This window comes from Silurus aristotelis (genome assembly GCF_946808225.1).
Source record: "Silurus aristotelis genome assembly, chromosome: 12".
In the NCBI taxonomy this organism is placed as follows: domain Eukaryota; kingdom Metazoa; phylum Chordata; class Actinopteri; order Siluriformes; family Siluridae; genus Silurus; species Silurus aristotelis.
This window is the reverse complement of record NC_139585.1, coordinates 25,382,833-25,399,325: the sequence shown is the minus strand read 5'-3', so window position 1 is coordinate 25,399,325 and position 16,493 is coordinate 25,382,833. Positions and strand designations below refer to the sequence as shown.

General features: G+C 40.9%; 1 protein-coding gene across 1 annotated transcript in view; it reads left to right on the top strand.

Moving 5' to 3' along the window:
• Window positions 1–1,619, top strand: part of arhgap27 (Rho GTPase activating protein 27) — a 31,291-nt gene extending 29,672 nt beyond the window's left edge. The window contains exons 13-18 of the mRNA XM_083557088.1: window positions 344–466; window positions 545–643; window positions 733–810; window positions 894–1,022; window positions 1,112–1,217; window positions 1,380–1,619. Of these exons, the coding sequence (XP_083413214.1) occupies window positions 344–466; window positions 545–643; window positions 733–810; window positions 894–1,022; window positions 1,112–1,217; window positions 1,380–1,554 (710 nt within the window). The 3' untranslated portion in view covers window positions 1,555–1,619. The remainder of the gene's footprint in view (window positions 1–343; window positions 467–544; window positions 644–732; window positions 811–893; window positions 1,023–1,111; window positions 1,218–1,379) is intronic.
• The last annotated feature ends 14,874 nt before the right edge of the window (window positions 1,620–16,493 follow it).

Below are 16,493 nucleotides of genomic sequence, written 5' to 3'. Positions count from 1 at the left end.
TTATCAGGGATGTTGTAATCTGTTTATTTTCACTTATATATATATATATATATATATATATATATATATATATATATATATATATATATATATATATATATATATATATATATATATATATATATACTTTTAAATGCAATATATGCAAATAAAATCAGGTTGCGAAAATTATCAGGCTTGTAAATTGTGGTAATTTTATTCAAAGCTGTGTACATTTTAAACCTTTATCCTAAAAAATATCCATGCATAAATCATTAATTAAGCATACAGCATAAAATAAAAATTATTATGAACTGCACACCTGCTTATTTAATATACGTTTTCTCTCTTTGTCCATTAACAGTTAGGCAGCTTTCAAACAGTTCCACGTCTGAGGCAGACCACAAGAAGGTCCGCAACAAGCTCCGCAAATTTCTCCTCAAGAGACCTACTTTGCAGTCAGTCAAGGAAAAAGGCTATATTAGAGGTGAAATGAATATCTTAGGATATAATTTTTTTTAATGTAAAAAAATCTAAAATATATAAGTTCTTTTCTGTTTGACAGAAAATGTGTTTGGCTGTCATCTGCAAAATCTCTGCGCCCAGGAGAAGTCTACAGTGCCTGGCTTTGTGACAAAGTGCATCAGGACAGTAGAGAATAGGGGTACAATGTTGTAAAATTCTATAAAATATTAGATGCAATTTTCTTACATTTAAAAATTGAGAGTGACACTGACTATTTTTGTTTACCAGGTTTGGGGGTTGATGGAATCTACAGAGTTAGTGGAAACTTAGCTGTTATTCAGAAGCTACGTTTTAAGGCTGATCATGGTAATATATTTAATTTCAATACAGTGTTCTCTTGTGATGTATATGTCATTTATTTAATCACAAATTTTTTTGTACATTAACAGAGAATCTAGATCTGGAGGATGGCCCCTGGGACATCCATGTAATTACAGGAGCCTTGAAGCTCTTTTTCAGAGAACTGCAAGAGCCCTTGTTCCCTTACAGTCATTTTAACAGCTTTGTCCAAGGCATCAGTGAGTAGCTTTGATATTGGTGTGATTATTCTTTTTTTGATGTTTATTGCAGGCTTAATATGTTTTGTGTTTTTTTTTATTTGCTGTAGAAATTCCAGATTACAACACCAGAGTGGTGTATATACGTGATCTTGTGAAATCTTTGCCACCAAACAATCATGACACAATGGAGGCACTCTTTAGCCATTTAAGGAAGTATGTATTTTTATTTTTAAAATTAATAAGCCTTGAAATGTGGTTCTGTTTGTTGCAGTTAAATTAAAGATTTAAAGATGCCTACACAATTGTCATTGTTTGTATATTGTTTTTGAAGAAAATCTTTCTGCATCACTTCCCTGTATTTTTTTCTATTTTCAGAGTTATCGAGCATGGAGATCAGAACCGGATGACTTTGCAGAATGTGGCTATAGTCTTCGGCCCAACATTGCTCAAGCCTGAAATAGAGTCAGCAAACATAACTGCATATATGGTCTTCCAGAACCAGATCATTGAGTTTATCCTCAGTGAATTTGAAACAATCTTTCACATGTGAACACCTAAAAAAAAAAAAAATAAATAAATAAATAAAAGGCTGCCCCAGTGGTCATACAAAAAAAATCAAAGAACAGGTTAATTTTTGATAAACTTCTGAACAAAGAAAAAAGTCAATAGAGGTCAGCTGTAATTATATATAATTTTTTTTGCTCTGAGCCATGTTAGTATTTTGGGCAAAGTATTTCTTTAAAGTAGTTAGTACTATTCGTCATTGCCTATATAGTTGTAATTGACTTAAATGATGTAGAGAACATCAGCCCTGAGACAATGGTGGAAAAAATATAATATAAAATTAACATTAACACTCAAATTAGAATTATTTATTACTGAATTTTCATGTAGTTCTGGTGATGACCACTTACCTCAGGCACATTCAAATAATATTTTCATAAAATAAATTGTGTTGTGGATATAACACTGCTTAAGTGTTATATGTAGCCTTGATATGGAAAGCTGGTTAACTGTCAACTTTATTCTGCATGTGGTTAAAAATCATATATCACAATGTAAAATACGCTTTAGAGACAAGCATTAATTTCTAGCATTTTAGCTGAGGGTTGTTTTTTGTCTGTTTTATGTCGTCATTTGTATTTTAATACTGCCATCTATACTCATCTAAAATATTAAAATAAATAAGGGACAGTAGATTACTTGTACAGATGTTAGCTATATAGTTATATATTTATTAATACAAAGGAAAAGTTTCACTCTGTAAATTCTATTTGCACATAGTTTATTCCTGAAAAAAATAATAAAGACCATAGTTGTAAAGATTTGTAAAGAATTAATATTTTATAAACAAGTCATATGTTTGTGTGTTTTAATGGTGTACATAGAAAAGGCATATTTATGCTACACATTGATTATAAAGGACTTTAATAAAGTAACTGTTTTACAAGCCATGGTATGTCATTTAATTTCCATTGTAATTATTTACAAAGTGTATTAAAATTATTTTTCAAAGTGTATTAAATTACAGTAACCCTTTGCATAGTACTAGAGACAATGTAAGTGTTGTGGGGTGTTCGCTAGTGATATGGCTCAATGCAGAATAGCTCATCCTTGTCCATTCAAGCCCACATTTTGCATAGCAAAAGATGTACATTGATGCTTATGCACAAGATTTATAATTGGTATTCTTCACGTGTGCTGTAAATCAGAATCAGAAAAAGCTTTATTACCAAGTATATTTGCACTTACAAGGAATTTTTTTTTTAAGTAAGATGAAAAAAAAAAAAAAAGGAAAATAAATAAGAAAAGTTATTGCAATTTTTTATAAAAATTGAATTATATTTAAAATAAAAAATTATAAAGAAAATAGAGTATTATTGCACAGAAAAGTCCAGATTTAGATTAGTAAAAAGTGGTATTTCGTAAATCTTTTATTTAATTGCACAATGGGGAGAGCATTTAAGTGTATTATCCAAGTGTGTTATAGCTTGATTAAACTAATGATTTGAAGCCGCTGTAAATGTGAAATTAAATATTACTGTATACAATTAACAATAGTATGTAAATTATATTACAAAATTCTATTAATTCTTTTCTTATTTTTCACAAAAATCAGAAATCAGTGGCACAATTGGACAGTTTTTATAAATTGATTCATAAATCAATGTATAATGTGACAATATAATGTGCACTTTAAATGTGACAAATTTGGATCAGCTTCAATGAATAAGTCTTGTTCACATGGTGATTTTAAAGTAAAAATTCACTGTGTTAAATTTCGAAAATATCACCTTTAACCTGGAAAAAAAAATGTAAATGTCAGTAAAATGTTAAATGAAATAGTATTTACATTTCCCAAAGAAAATAGTGCTGGCTGAACAAAAGTCATCATGTACATCAGTATCAGTGGAAATCATGTAAATCAGTTTTCCTGGTTAAGATGAGAATTTTGATATGTTACACATTATTTTCTGTGGTGATGGGCCAATGATATCAGATAACAGCTAGCAATTAACTCTCCCTACCATGCACTTAATGTCACATGATCATGTTGGTAGAGTGTTGCAATCTGGCATATTTCATTGGTTAATAGCTTTGTTACTGTACATCATGTATCATTAATATGATACCCAGAAAACAATCCTCTCTGCTTTGCTGAGCATTTTGTTATGAAGCTTGTCCACTTTGTCACAAATTTTGTTTACTATATATTGGTTAACAAACATCTGACATCATGTGATGTTACTCTATTAAACAGCAATAAAAACACCCCACTGTCCTCAGTAATTTGACATGTCACTCATGGTATATGATATCACTGGAAGGCACTGCTCACCTAACCTGTAATTTCTCATGGTTAAGTGTAGGCACTTTTATCTTCCCAGAGAATTCACATCGACAGTAGTTACCAAGCTTGCCATGAAAGAACTACATTCAGAAATTAGCAGACAATACATCCAGGCTGCATTTTATTTTTGTGGGTTACTTTACCCACACCAACTTGAAGACAGTCCTCCAAGATTCCACCAGCATGTACCTGCAGCACCAGAGGAAATTAAACCCTGGACTATGTTTACACCAACATACCTGGTGATTGCAGAGCTAGCCCCATTGACCACCTGGGACTATTAAAAACTTTCTTTCAGCTTCTCCCATTAGGGGTCGCCAAAGCGGATCATCCGTATTCATGATCCGCATGTTATATTTGGAACATGTTTTTATGCTGGATTCTACGGTGGCCGAGAAGTGCAAAACACATTAACAAATCCAAAAACAAATGAACAAATCCAAAAACAAATGAACAAATCCAAAAACAAATGAACAAATCCGAAAACACATTAACAAATCCGAAAACAAATTAACAAATCCAAAAACAAAATAACAAATCCGAAAACAAATTAACAAATTCAAAAACACATTAACAAATCCAAAAACACAACGACAAAATTCAGACAAACCGGAAAAGGTAGGTATAGTTTGTGAATGGAAACTTGATGAGTTTGTTTCAGTGAAACAACGATGAGTTAGCCTAGAGGGAGGAGGTGAACCACCTTGCTGCATGGTACACTGACAACAACCTGATGCTTAACACCAAGAAGATTAAGGAGCTTATCATAGACTTGACTCATCTTAGAAAGGCGGCACACACGCCTATCCATATCAATTGAGCAGTGAAAGACCATGTCACCAAATCCCTGGGGATTCACATCTCTGAGGACATCTCCTGGACAAAAAAACATCTCTGGTGAACTTCTGGGAGCATCCTGACCAGCTATATTACAGTCTGGTATTGAGACTGATCTATGTCACAATAAAAGTGCTGCAGAGGGTGGTGAAAACTGCCCAATGCATTGTGGGAACTTCACTTTCAAAGACTGAGATCATTTACTGAAAACACAGTCTCAGAAAACAGCTGACAACTTAACAAAGGACAATTACTGACACCCTGCACATGGGCTACAACTGTTGCATTTCTTGTGTCAAGCCACTTCTAAACCAGAGACAATGTCAGGGGTGTCTTACCTGGGCAAGGACAAAAAGAACTGGACTGTTGCTCAGTGGGCCAAAGTCATCTTTTCAGATGAAAGAATTTTGCATTTCATTTAGAAATCAAGGTCCCAGAGTCTGAAGGAAGAGAGGCACAGAATCCAAGTTGCTTGAGGTCTAGTGTAAAGTTTGCACAGTCAGTGGTGGTTTGGGGAGTCATGTCATCTGCTGGTGTTGGTACACTGTGTTTTATCAGGTCCAAGGTCAGCACAGCCATCTACCAGGAAGTTTTAGAGCACTTCATGCTTCCCTCTGCTGACCAGCTTTATGGAGATGCTGATTTTAATTTCCAACAGGACTTGGCACCTGCCCACATTTTAAGGACCATGGTATCCATGTGCTTGATTGGCCAGGAAACTCGCCTAAACTAAACCCCATGGAGAATATATGGGGTATTGTAAAGAGGAAGATATCAGTCAAGTCAAGTCAGGTTAAGTCAAGAAGCTTTTATTGTCATTTTAACCATATATAGCTGATGCAGTACACAGCTAAATGAAACAACGTTCCTCCAGAACCCTGGAGCTTTATTTAACAACATCAAGTTACATAACAGAAAACATAGTGCTAAGGACTAGTAAGTGTCCTCGCCACATAAAAGGCATTGTGTGTAACCTGGTGGAAACAGTGCAAGATAGACAGTGCAAAGACAACACAAGACAGTGTAGGACAAATACACAAAACACAAAATAGTGCCACCAGTAAACCTACTGTATATTACACAGTGCAGTGTCTAAGAGAGCGCACCCCACACACCCCTCACACAAACTCTTCACCCTCCTACCATCAGGAAAGCGGTTCCAAGCATTCAGGCCTCCACATCAGGCATCTCAACACAGAAGTGATGCAGCTGCTCGGGATGCTCTCAATAGTCCCTCTGTTGAGCGTGGTCAGGAAGGGGGGAGGGATATGGGCTTTCCTCAACCTTCTCAGGAAGTGGAGATGCTGCTGGGCTTTCTTTGTGATGGAGCTAGTGTTGAGCGACCAAGTGAAGTTCTCTGCCAGCTAAACAACAAGGAATTTGGTGCTCTTGATGATCTCCACAGAGGATCCATCGATGATCAGTGGAGATTGGTCACTTTGTGTTCTCCTGAAGTCTACAAGCATCTTGCAAACATTTGTCAATGTTCAGAGACAGGTTGTTGGCTCTACACTAGGCTGTTACCTGGTGCACCTCCTCTCTGTATGCTGACTCACTGTTCTTGTTGATGAGACCCACCACAGTTTGTGAACTTAATGATGTGATTCGAGCTGTGCATTGCTACACAGTCGTGAATCAGCAGAGTGAACAGCAGTGGACTGAGCACACAGCCTTGTGGGGCCCCAGTGCTCAGTGTGGTGGTGCTGGAGCTGCTGTTTCTGATCCGGACTGACTGAGGTCTCCCATTCAGGAAGTCCAGGATCCAGTTACAGAGGGAGGTGTTCAGGCCCAGTAAGCTCAGCTTCTTGATCAGATGCTAAGGGTTAATTGTGTTGAATGCTGACCTGAAATCTATGAATAAGTCCTTATTGTTCGGTGGGTGAGGGCCAGATGAAGGGTTGTGGAGATAGCATTATCCATGTAACGGTTTGGATGATACATAAACTGCATGTGAGTCCAGTGAGGGTGAAAGCTGGGTCTTGATGTGCCTCATGATAAGCCTCTTAAAGCACTTAATCACGATGGGTGTGTGTGCGATGGGACAATAGTCATTGAGGCAGGAGACTGTAGACTTCTTCAGGCAAGGGGACAATGGTCGTCGTTTTGAGGCATGTAGGAACAACAGCGCTGCTCAGGGAGATGTTGAAGATGTTGGTAAACACATCCGCTAGCTGTTCTGCACATTCCCTGAGCACTCTGCCAGAAATGTTGTCTGGTCCAGCAGACTACTGTGGGTTAACTCTGCATAGAGTTTTCGCTCATTTCAGCTGTGGTTAGATAGAGCACCTGGTCACTGGGAGGAGGGGTGGTCTTCCTCGCCACCTTGAACGGGGCGTAGAAGTCAATCAATGCATCTGGGAGGGAGGCGTCACAGTCACAAGCAGGTGAAGTTGTATTGTAGTTTGTGATTGCCTGGATGCCCAGTCACATGCGCCGGGTGTCTCTGACTGTCCTGAAAGTGGCCGTGGATTCTCTTTCTGTGCTCTGAAGGTGGAGTCTCTGGATTTTAGCAGCAGCCATCAATGGCTTCTGGTTGGAGCGTGTGGTGATGGTCTTGGAGATGGTCACGTCATCGATGCACTTGCCAATGTAGCTAGTCACTGTCGATGTGTTCTTCTCCAAGTTGATAAAATCGCCATTGTTAGAGGCCTTCAATTCAATTCAATTCATTTTTATTTGTATAGTGCTTTTAACAATGAACATTGTCTCAAAGCAGCTTTACACAGATAATGCGGTGATTAAAAATGAATATGTTCTTTATGAGTAAGTTTGTCCCTGATGAGCAAGCCAGTGGCGACTGTGGCAAGGAAAAACTCCCCGAGATGGCATAAGGAAGAAACCTTGAGAGGAACCAGACTCAAGAGGGAACCCATCCTCATCTGGGTTACACCGAATGTCCATTTGTGGCAGGTATACAATGTTGCGGGGTACAGTGATGATGATCAAAAGCGAACTGTATTCCTGAGTCAGTGTAGGAGACTGTTGACATCAACTACAGTCCAATCCATCCTCAAAGCTTCCGTTCTTACTCCGGAATTTCAGAGTTTCGGAGAACTTCAGAGTTTCAGGCCTCCCTGAACATGTCCCAGTCAGTGCATTTAAAGCTGTCCTGGAGAGCAGACATGGATCCTGCTGACCAGGTTTTCACTTGCTTCAAACTAGTCTTGAATGCCTGTTGAGCTGGGATCAGCATAACAGAGATGTGATCTGAGTAACCGAGGTGGGAGCGGGGAACCAGACCCAACAATTTAGAAGAGCTGAATGCCGCTATCAGAGAAACCTGGGCTTCCATAACATGTCAGCAGCGTCACAGAACGATCACCCCCATGCCACACCCCATGCTTCAGTAATTCATGCAAAAGGAACCCCGACTAAGTATTGAGTTCTGTACATGTTCATACTTTTTAGTAGTCCAACATTTCTGTGTTTAAAATCTTTCTTTCTTTCTTCCTTTTTTTTTGTACTGGTCTTAAGCAATATTAAAATTTTTTGAGATTTTGGGTTTTTTATCAGCTGTAAGCCATAATCATCAAAATAAAAAATAAATAAACACTTAAAATATATCGGTCTGTGTATGATAAATCACTCTCTCTCTCTCTCTCTCTCTCTCTCTCTCTCTCTCTATATATATATATATATATATATATATATATATATATATATATATATATATATATATATTACGGCTTGCTCATCAGGGACAAACGCACACCATTCACCTTCACTGTTGTTTTCTGTAAAGCTGCTTTGAGACAATGTCTGTTGTGAAAAGCGCTATACAAATAAACTTGACTTGACTTGACTTGATATATATATATATATATATATATATATATATATATATATATATATATATATATATATATATATATCAGTTATATTTTTTGTACTGAATTATTAATTTACTGAAATACACCTATATGAAGAACACCAAACCTTTACATAGTGTAGTGTACCAAGTGTAGATAACTATTTATATCTACAATTAATACTTAGTCGGTTTTAGGAAGTAACTAGGTTTTTAATTAAATTAGCATATTCTACAAGGAAATCTGAATAGGTCCCTGTAGTTCTGTGATGTGACTGACTGGCCAAAGCCCTGAACAGCGCCATCATCAGTTCTATTTGCTGACATTCTTTTAGCTATACTGTTCGTTTGTACTCACCCAGCAGCTCTGTGATGCCTGCCAAAATTGGCTGCTGGATTAAGAGTACATCACAGGTGCAGGAGGGAAGCCTCGGCTAATCTGCTTGTATGGCCTAGTCTTTGCATTTGCATTTGTTCTCTTTGTATAAATCTATGACACTACAGCAACAATGGTAAGACTGTCAGTACTGAAGTACTGTCCTATTCAGCCATCTTGTGGTTTTGTAGGCCTGTTGGGGTGGGTGTGAAATAAAAATTATTTATATATTTTTGAAAAGTGAATCAGAAGTAGAACACACAATAAATCAAATCTACTATCCAACATTTTTGAAGTGTCAGGGTTTTTTATTTAAAAGGTGGTTGTGTGACTTAATATCTTTTAATATTAAGAAATAATTTGAAAAGGTTAGCATAAACATGCTGAAATTTAAAGACTTGGGACCAGGCTACTACCCCTGCTGATTTTGTAAATTTACACTCTTACAAAGAAATTAAACATCGAGAATATTCATGGTAGGTTTATTTTAACAGAAAGTGAAATAATAGAAAAAAAAACTAAAAGAAATAATAAATAAATATTATATATAAATTATTTTGTATTTGATCAAATGAAATAATGATTTGATCCCCTACCAAATTAGCAAGAATTCTGACTCTCACATACCCAATTTAATAGTTTCCCTTTAAAAAGGAACTCCTAATATTAACTTTTTAAGTGTACAAATGAACCCATCCCAGATTTAACCTCTCCCATTTAAACCTCTCCACCACCATGGGAAAGACCAAAGAGCTGTTAAAGGACATCAGGGACAAAATGCTGCAATGATGGAATAGGCTAAAAGACCATTAGGTTGTTACCTAGGCCAAATGTTTTTGGTCATTGTCATGCTTGAAGACCCATCCACGACCCATCTTCAGTGTTCTAGCTAATGCCAGAAGGTTCACGTTCTTGTGTTCAAGATTCTCATCCCTTTTCCAAATGTACAGTGAAAAACTGTCTGTGGACAGACAAATCAAAAATTTTTATTTCTTTTTGGAAACCATGGACACTGTGTCTTTCGGACTAAAGGGGAGAGTGACTATCCGGCTTGTATTCATCACTCAATAAACTGCATCTCTGATGGTATAATAAGAGATGCATTTTTTACAATAGCATGACTTCATAGTAGAAGAATCTGAACTGTCTGCAGGAAAGACCACTCACCATTTCAAAACATGGAATCATGATACAGTAAAACCCCGTTGTACGAGAGTAATTCGTTCTTGAAAATTGCTCGTAGGTCCATATGCTCGTACGTTCAAACTGATTTTCCCCATAAGAATGAATGTAAAAGTGATTTAATCCGTTCCGAGATCTCATTCGATCGCTTATTTCTGCACTTAAAAAGTATTTGTAGCCTATTTTAACAAACAAATACACCGCAAATTACCGTAATGTAAACATAATTTAACACTTACTCATGTGATAGTGGTTGATTGTGAGTGTAATTTTGCGAGCGAGTTTGCTCGTATCTCCGTTTGCTCGTACTATAGGTTGCTTGTACAACGGGGTTTTACTGTACAAAAATTTTACAGAGGACATCCAGAAATGCTGAGCAGCTGGAATTCTGTATCTTTATGACCTACCTCTTCAGGAAATACTTAAATTAGCACTTTCCAAGTTTGCTTTATAAAAATTAAGAGTTATAGTCCGATTTATATTAAGTTTGTAATCTAGCGTACCAGTGTAGATTTATTCATTGCTTGAGACTCAAAGTAATTTTGTATGTTGCTCTGGACAAGGGTGTCTGCTAAATGCTGCAAATGTAAATGTAGTATAAATCTATCTGTCAGGGAGCACCCTGCTTCTTCTCCGGTGCATGCCCCGCCCGTCCGAGCTCCTCGCCATCATACTGATTCCACACACCTGTCCCTCGTTACACACACAGCACATGAGCACTCCACTTGCTCCACTCCAGCGTCCGTTATTGTCTCTGTTGGACTCTGCGTGTATGCTCTACGACAGTTTATTCATTAAACTCTGTTTGCTGGTGACTTGGCTTCCGCCTCGTTTACTCCCGCCTAACAGAATAACGGACCGAAAGAAATGTAAAGAAAGAAAACAAGTGAGAGGATCTACCCATCGCTTACCTCGCAATGGAGGAACAACCCCGCGCGGCATCCGATTCGATTCGGGACCTCATCGCCGCGCTCCGAGCAGCTTTCCTGTTCGCAGCGTCTCGGCAAACCCCCCACGCGTTTACGGGCAGTCCCATGGCGCTCCCGGCAGCATTCTCCGGAGAAGCGTCTGAATGCCGCGGCTTCCTGCTCCAGGTGAACTTGTATATCGAAATGCAACCACAGCGATTTCCCACCGAAAGGTCAAAGGTGGCTTTTTTCATCTCCCTCCTCTCCGCCGGCCCAGTTACACACTCCTATGCTTAGTTTACTGCGCACTTCCTGGAAGTTTTTTTGCGCCACCTCACAGTAGTCTTCATCTCCCAGGCCTGCCTCGACCGATTACGCCTCCCCCGAGAGACGGGCACCCAGGACCCAGCGGTTCAGACAATCCAGGGACGGCCGATGGGTGAGGGGTGGGTAAAGTACTGCATGCCGGTGGTAATGCTACAAGTGGGGCTGTTTCATTGAGAGGAGATCCGGTTCCTGGTCCTGGAGAGTTCCACAGTCAGTGTGATCGTGGGGAGACCATGGTTACAGAAGCACGCGCCGAGGTGTTCCTGGGACCCCTGTGACATCCTGGAGTGGAGTCCCCACTGTAAAGAGCACTGTCTCTTCCAACTTCCAATGCGGGTCCCAGGGGCGGTGATAGGCGCCACCCGGGTGGAGGAGGCCACAACCAAGATGCAGGTGGGGATCCCAAAGGAGTACCGGTCGTTTGAGGGTGTGTTCAGTGCGCAGGCTGCCACCCGTCTCCCCCCTCATTAACCTTGGGACTGCTGCATTGACCTGCTCCCTGGTGCGAAGCTACCCAAGGGCCGTGTATACCTGCTGTCCGCTCCTGATCACCGGGCGATGGAGGAATACGTGCAGCAGGTTTTCCATCAGGGGTTCATCATGCACTCATCCTCCCCAGCAGCGTCGAGCTTCTTCTTCATGGGAAAGAAGGATGGAGGTCTGCGCCCCTGTATCGACTACAGACAGCTAAACTCGCAGATTGCTCCTCTTCCGTTCCCCCTCCCGCTCGTGCCCGCTGCTCTGGAGGACCTGAGGGAGGCGCGGGTTTTCACCAAGCTCGACCTCCGGAGCGCTTACAACCTGGTGCACATCAGGAGGGGAGACGAGTGGAAGACGGCCTTCATCACACCCTCAGGGCACTATGAGTACCGGGTCATGCCGTATGGCCTCTCTATCTCTCCAGCTGTCTTTCAGGGGTTCATGAACGAAGTACTTCGGCCCTACCTCCAGAGATTCGTCATGGCCTACATAGACGATATCTTGATCTACTCACGAGATCTGGAGGAACACCAAAGACACGTGCGTGCCGTCCTGAAAGTGCTTCATTCTCACCGGCTCTACCTGAACCTCTCGAAGCGCGAGTTCCACCGCCCAACGATCCACTTCCTAGGTTACATCATCAGTGCGGAGGGGATCCAGATGGACCAGAGGAAGGTTAAGGCGGTGAGGGAATGGCCCATCCCTAAGTCAATCAAGGAGCTTCAGCGTTTCCTGAGGTTCGCAAACTTCTATCGCAGGTTCATCCAGGGTTACAGCAGGATCACCCCCCCTCTCACCTCGCTCCTCAGGGGTAAGGCCCGAACCCTGAGGTGGAACAAGGAGGTTTAGGAGGCCTTCCACGAGCTCTGCCGTCGGTTCTGTATCGCCCCAGTCCTGCGTCACCCCGACCCCCGGAAGCCTTTCGTTGGTCGAAGTTGACGCCTCTTCGACCGGGGTAGGGGCTACTCTCTCCCAGCGGTCGGGAACACCTCCCCAGCTCCACCTGTGTGCCTTCTTCTCACATAAGCTCTCCGCCGCCGAACAGAACTATGACATCAGCAACCACGAGCTCCTGGCCATCAAGCTGGCTTTGGATGAGTGAAGACACTGGCTGAAAGGAGCTGAGCACCCGTTCACAGTGGTCACTGACCACAAGAACCTACAGTACCTCTGGGAGGCTCGGCGGCTCAACCCCCGACAGGCACGCTGGGCTCTCTTCTTCACCCGGTTCCGGTTCCACATCACCTACCGAGCCGGTGCGCTGAACGGCAAGGCCGACGCCCTGTCCCGGATGTACGGACCGGACAAACCTTGCGACCCAGAGCCCATCCTGCCTCCAGCACTCATCCTGGGGCCTATCGTCTGGGATATTGACCGGGAAATACGCACCGCAGCATGACAAGAGGCCGCTCCTGCAGGATGCCCAGAGGGGCGTACCTTCGTCCCGGCCTCCTGCCGGCACAGGCTCATCAGGTCGGTCCACGAGGGACCGGCCACAGGCCAACAACGGACGGTCCAGCCAGGTCAACGACGTGTCCTACCGGCTCGAACTGCCGCCGAGGTACCGCATTCACCCTACCTTCCATGTGTCCTTGCTCAAACCTTGTGCCTCTCCTGTCTCTCACCCCCCGGTGGCCCCGCTGCACCTGCCCAGCCAGAGGTCGTGGACCAGCCCAGTGTCTATGTGGTGAGGGAGGTTCTGGATTCCAGACGGCGCCGGGGTCACCTCGAATACCTGGTGGACTGGAAGGGGTATGGACCGGAGGAGCGGTCATGGGTGGTCAGGCGGGACGTGCTGGATCCTGCGCTGCTGGCGGAGTTCCATGCCTTGCATTCACGCTGCCCAGCACCCCGGACAAGTCAGGGCGTCTGGTGCCGCCCCTGGGGAAGGGGGTGGTGTTAGGGAGCACCCTGCTTCTTCTCCAGTGCGCGCCCTGCCCGTCCGGAGCTCCTCGCCATCATACTGATTCCACACACCTGTCCCTCGTTACACACACAGCACAAAGCACTCCACTCGCTCCACTCCAGCGTCCGTTATTGTCTCTGTTGGACTCTGCGTGTATGCTCTACGACAGTTTATTCATTAAACTCTGTTTGCTGGTGACTCTGCTTCCATCTCATTCACTCCCGCCTAACAGTATCAGACACATATGGGACAACATTCCTTTCCCTAAACATCAGAAACTTGTCTCCTCCCCTGAAGTGAGTTAATGTCAGGAAAGCAGCTGGCCCTGATGGTATTGCAGGTCACATTTAGAGCTGCAGCTTGCTGGAGTTGGACTTGCATTTTTGATGAATCACTTGCAACTATGTTGTCCCTTATTTTTTTTTAAATGTTTTAAATTAATCCTGAGGCCAAAAATAACAAACCCTTGCCTAAATGATCGCCTCATTGCCTTCACTTTGCTGTTTATAAAAGTTTTTGAAAGGCTCATAAAAACATAATCTGCTCCTCCATTCCCATTACCACAGACCCTCCCCAGTCCCCCTATCATCTTAATAGGTCTATTGAGGATACCACTTCTCATGTCCTGCTCTTCTCTCTCACCCACATCAAGAACAATAAAATATATTATGAGAGGCTGCTCTTCATTGACTATAGCTCAGCTTTCAATGCAATATATGCCAACAAACTGACCTCCAATCTCAGATGAATGCTACCCTCTGCGACTGAGTTCTACTTCCTCACAAACAGACCCCAGGTAGTTCACCTCCAACTACATTATTCTTAGTATTGGAGGCCCTCAAAGCTGTGTCCTGAGACTTCTGCTCTACTCTCTCTACACCAGGGGTGGGCAATTCATTTTTACAAGGGGCCACATGAGGAACATGAATTGTGTCAGAGGGCCACACCAACGATAATATTTTAGGCATGCACCGAAATGAAAATTCTTGGCCGAAACCAAAAACCAAAAATAAGGAAACCAAGGCCAAAACCGAAAACCGAAACACAGAAAGAAAAGATAATGTCAATTATTAGAACCATTGCATTTATGGCTATGAGTGTGTACTAACCTCACTAAAATCAATGCATTGCAATTCAAGGAATAAATCAATTACAAAAGTTTTGTATTTATTATTATATATTATTGTTATTTATTTGTTACCAGTATATAGTTATACTATATATATTTAGTATTTCTACTGCATTGTTCTTAAAAATCTGTTTTGCTTATTAATTGTTTATTAAAAATATTTAGAGTTTTAGATTTGTGTTGAGTGTCTTTTGCCTTTTCTGTTAGCAGTACTTAAAAAAAAAAAAAGTTCACTTTACCCTAAAAAACTTTGGAAACTGATTGCACATAGTTTTTTATGTTGTCATTACTTAAAATAGAATATTAACTTAATATAGTAAGCTTACTTAATTTTTTTCTGTAATATTAATAAGTATTATATATTAAATATTAATAAACATTTAGAAGTATATTAACTTACATTTACTCATTATACTTACTTGATATTTATTAAAATTTTGTATTTTCATCCGTAGGGAAATTTTGTTGGTTGCTCTGTTCAGTGTAACTTGCAAAATAGTCCAACCAATTTGAAAGAAAATATCAGGAGTTTATTGGTAGATTCCCCACTTCAACTATGAGCTGGAAAAGGGACTGAAGAATTGTTAGATTTTTATCATGCCCAAACGAAACTTAATTCTTGGAGAGGTTTTTCATACGATCTGCTATGCCCGTGGTGTCTTTCTGATATCAGGGAAGAAGAAATACTCAGAATGCATGTTCTTCCTCTTCTGTTTATTGTAGACACAGAACGTATATATACACATACAGAGAAAAGGCTGTCCTAAACTTGTTTCCTGTTTAGACAAGAGGATATACTAGCCGGAGATGTGTGAGCCCAGATAAGACTCCCTGTTTACCTTACAGACTAACATCGTAAATATTCTATAGACACTGAACAAAGGGATGTGTGTGAGATAGTGTGAGAAACATCTTAACACTAACAATGGCCACTTTAAATCATTTATGATTTAGCATCACACACCAAAACATAAGATGTTCATCCTTGGAACAGAATCGGTGACAAACTGCAAATGAAAAGATAAAGACAAACAAAAACATACAGATTCCATTTCATTCTTTCCCAACATGCATATAATCCTTCATAATCACCACTTCAATCGAGGCCTTTATGGCCTGTCTTACCATCGTCATCAAACATGGCAACATACAAAGTAGAATTCCAACAATCAATACAAGAATCAATCCTAAAACAAAATAGTGTTCAACACTCATAAACAAACTCTTAATCTTCTCAAAAAAACTTTGTTCAGCAGTTGTTTCACGTTCTCCAAGACATCATGAGACATTTATTTCTCAGTGCTTGTTCAATTTGTCTATTAGCAGTATTATAAGGTATACGTAACAGTCTACTCCCTGAATAATATGTTCAAGAGAATAAGAAAAATTTGGAGTCTAGTTACAACTATGCACATATAGTTATAGAATTTAGACCTAGAGCAGGTATCAGGGTAAGCTAAACTAAACAGTCAAGTGAGTCAGATCTTCACCCTGGAGGAGGCCCCCTTTCTACTATAAAGAAAGGATCTTTCCGTGGGCTCTCAACTGTTTCAGCCCTGAATACTCACTTAGGTAGGCTTCTTAGGCCAACAGACCAATTAGTGCATAGAATAAGTGGGTGCTGTTTTAATCCTGCTTGCATGTATCCACTGTGGCTGATAATCAGTCAGAACTCCAGTTCTGGT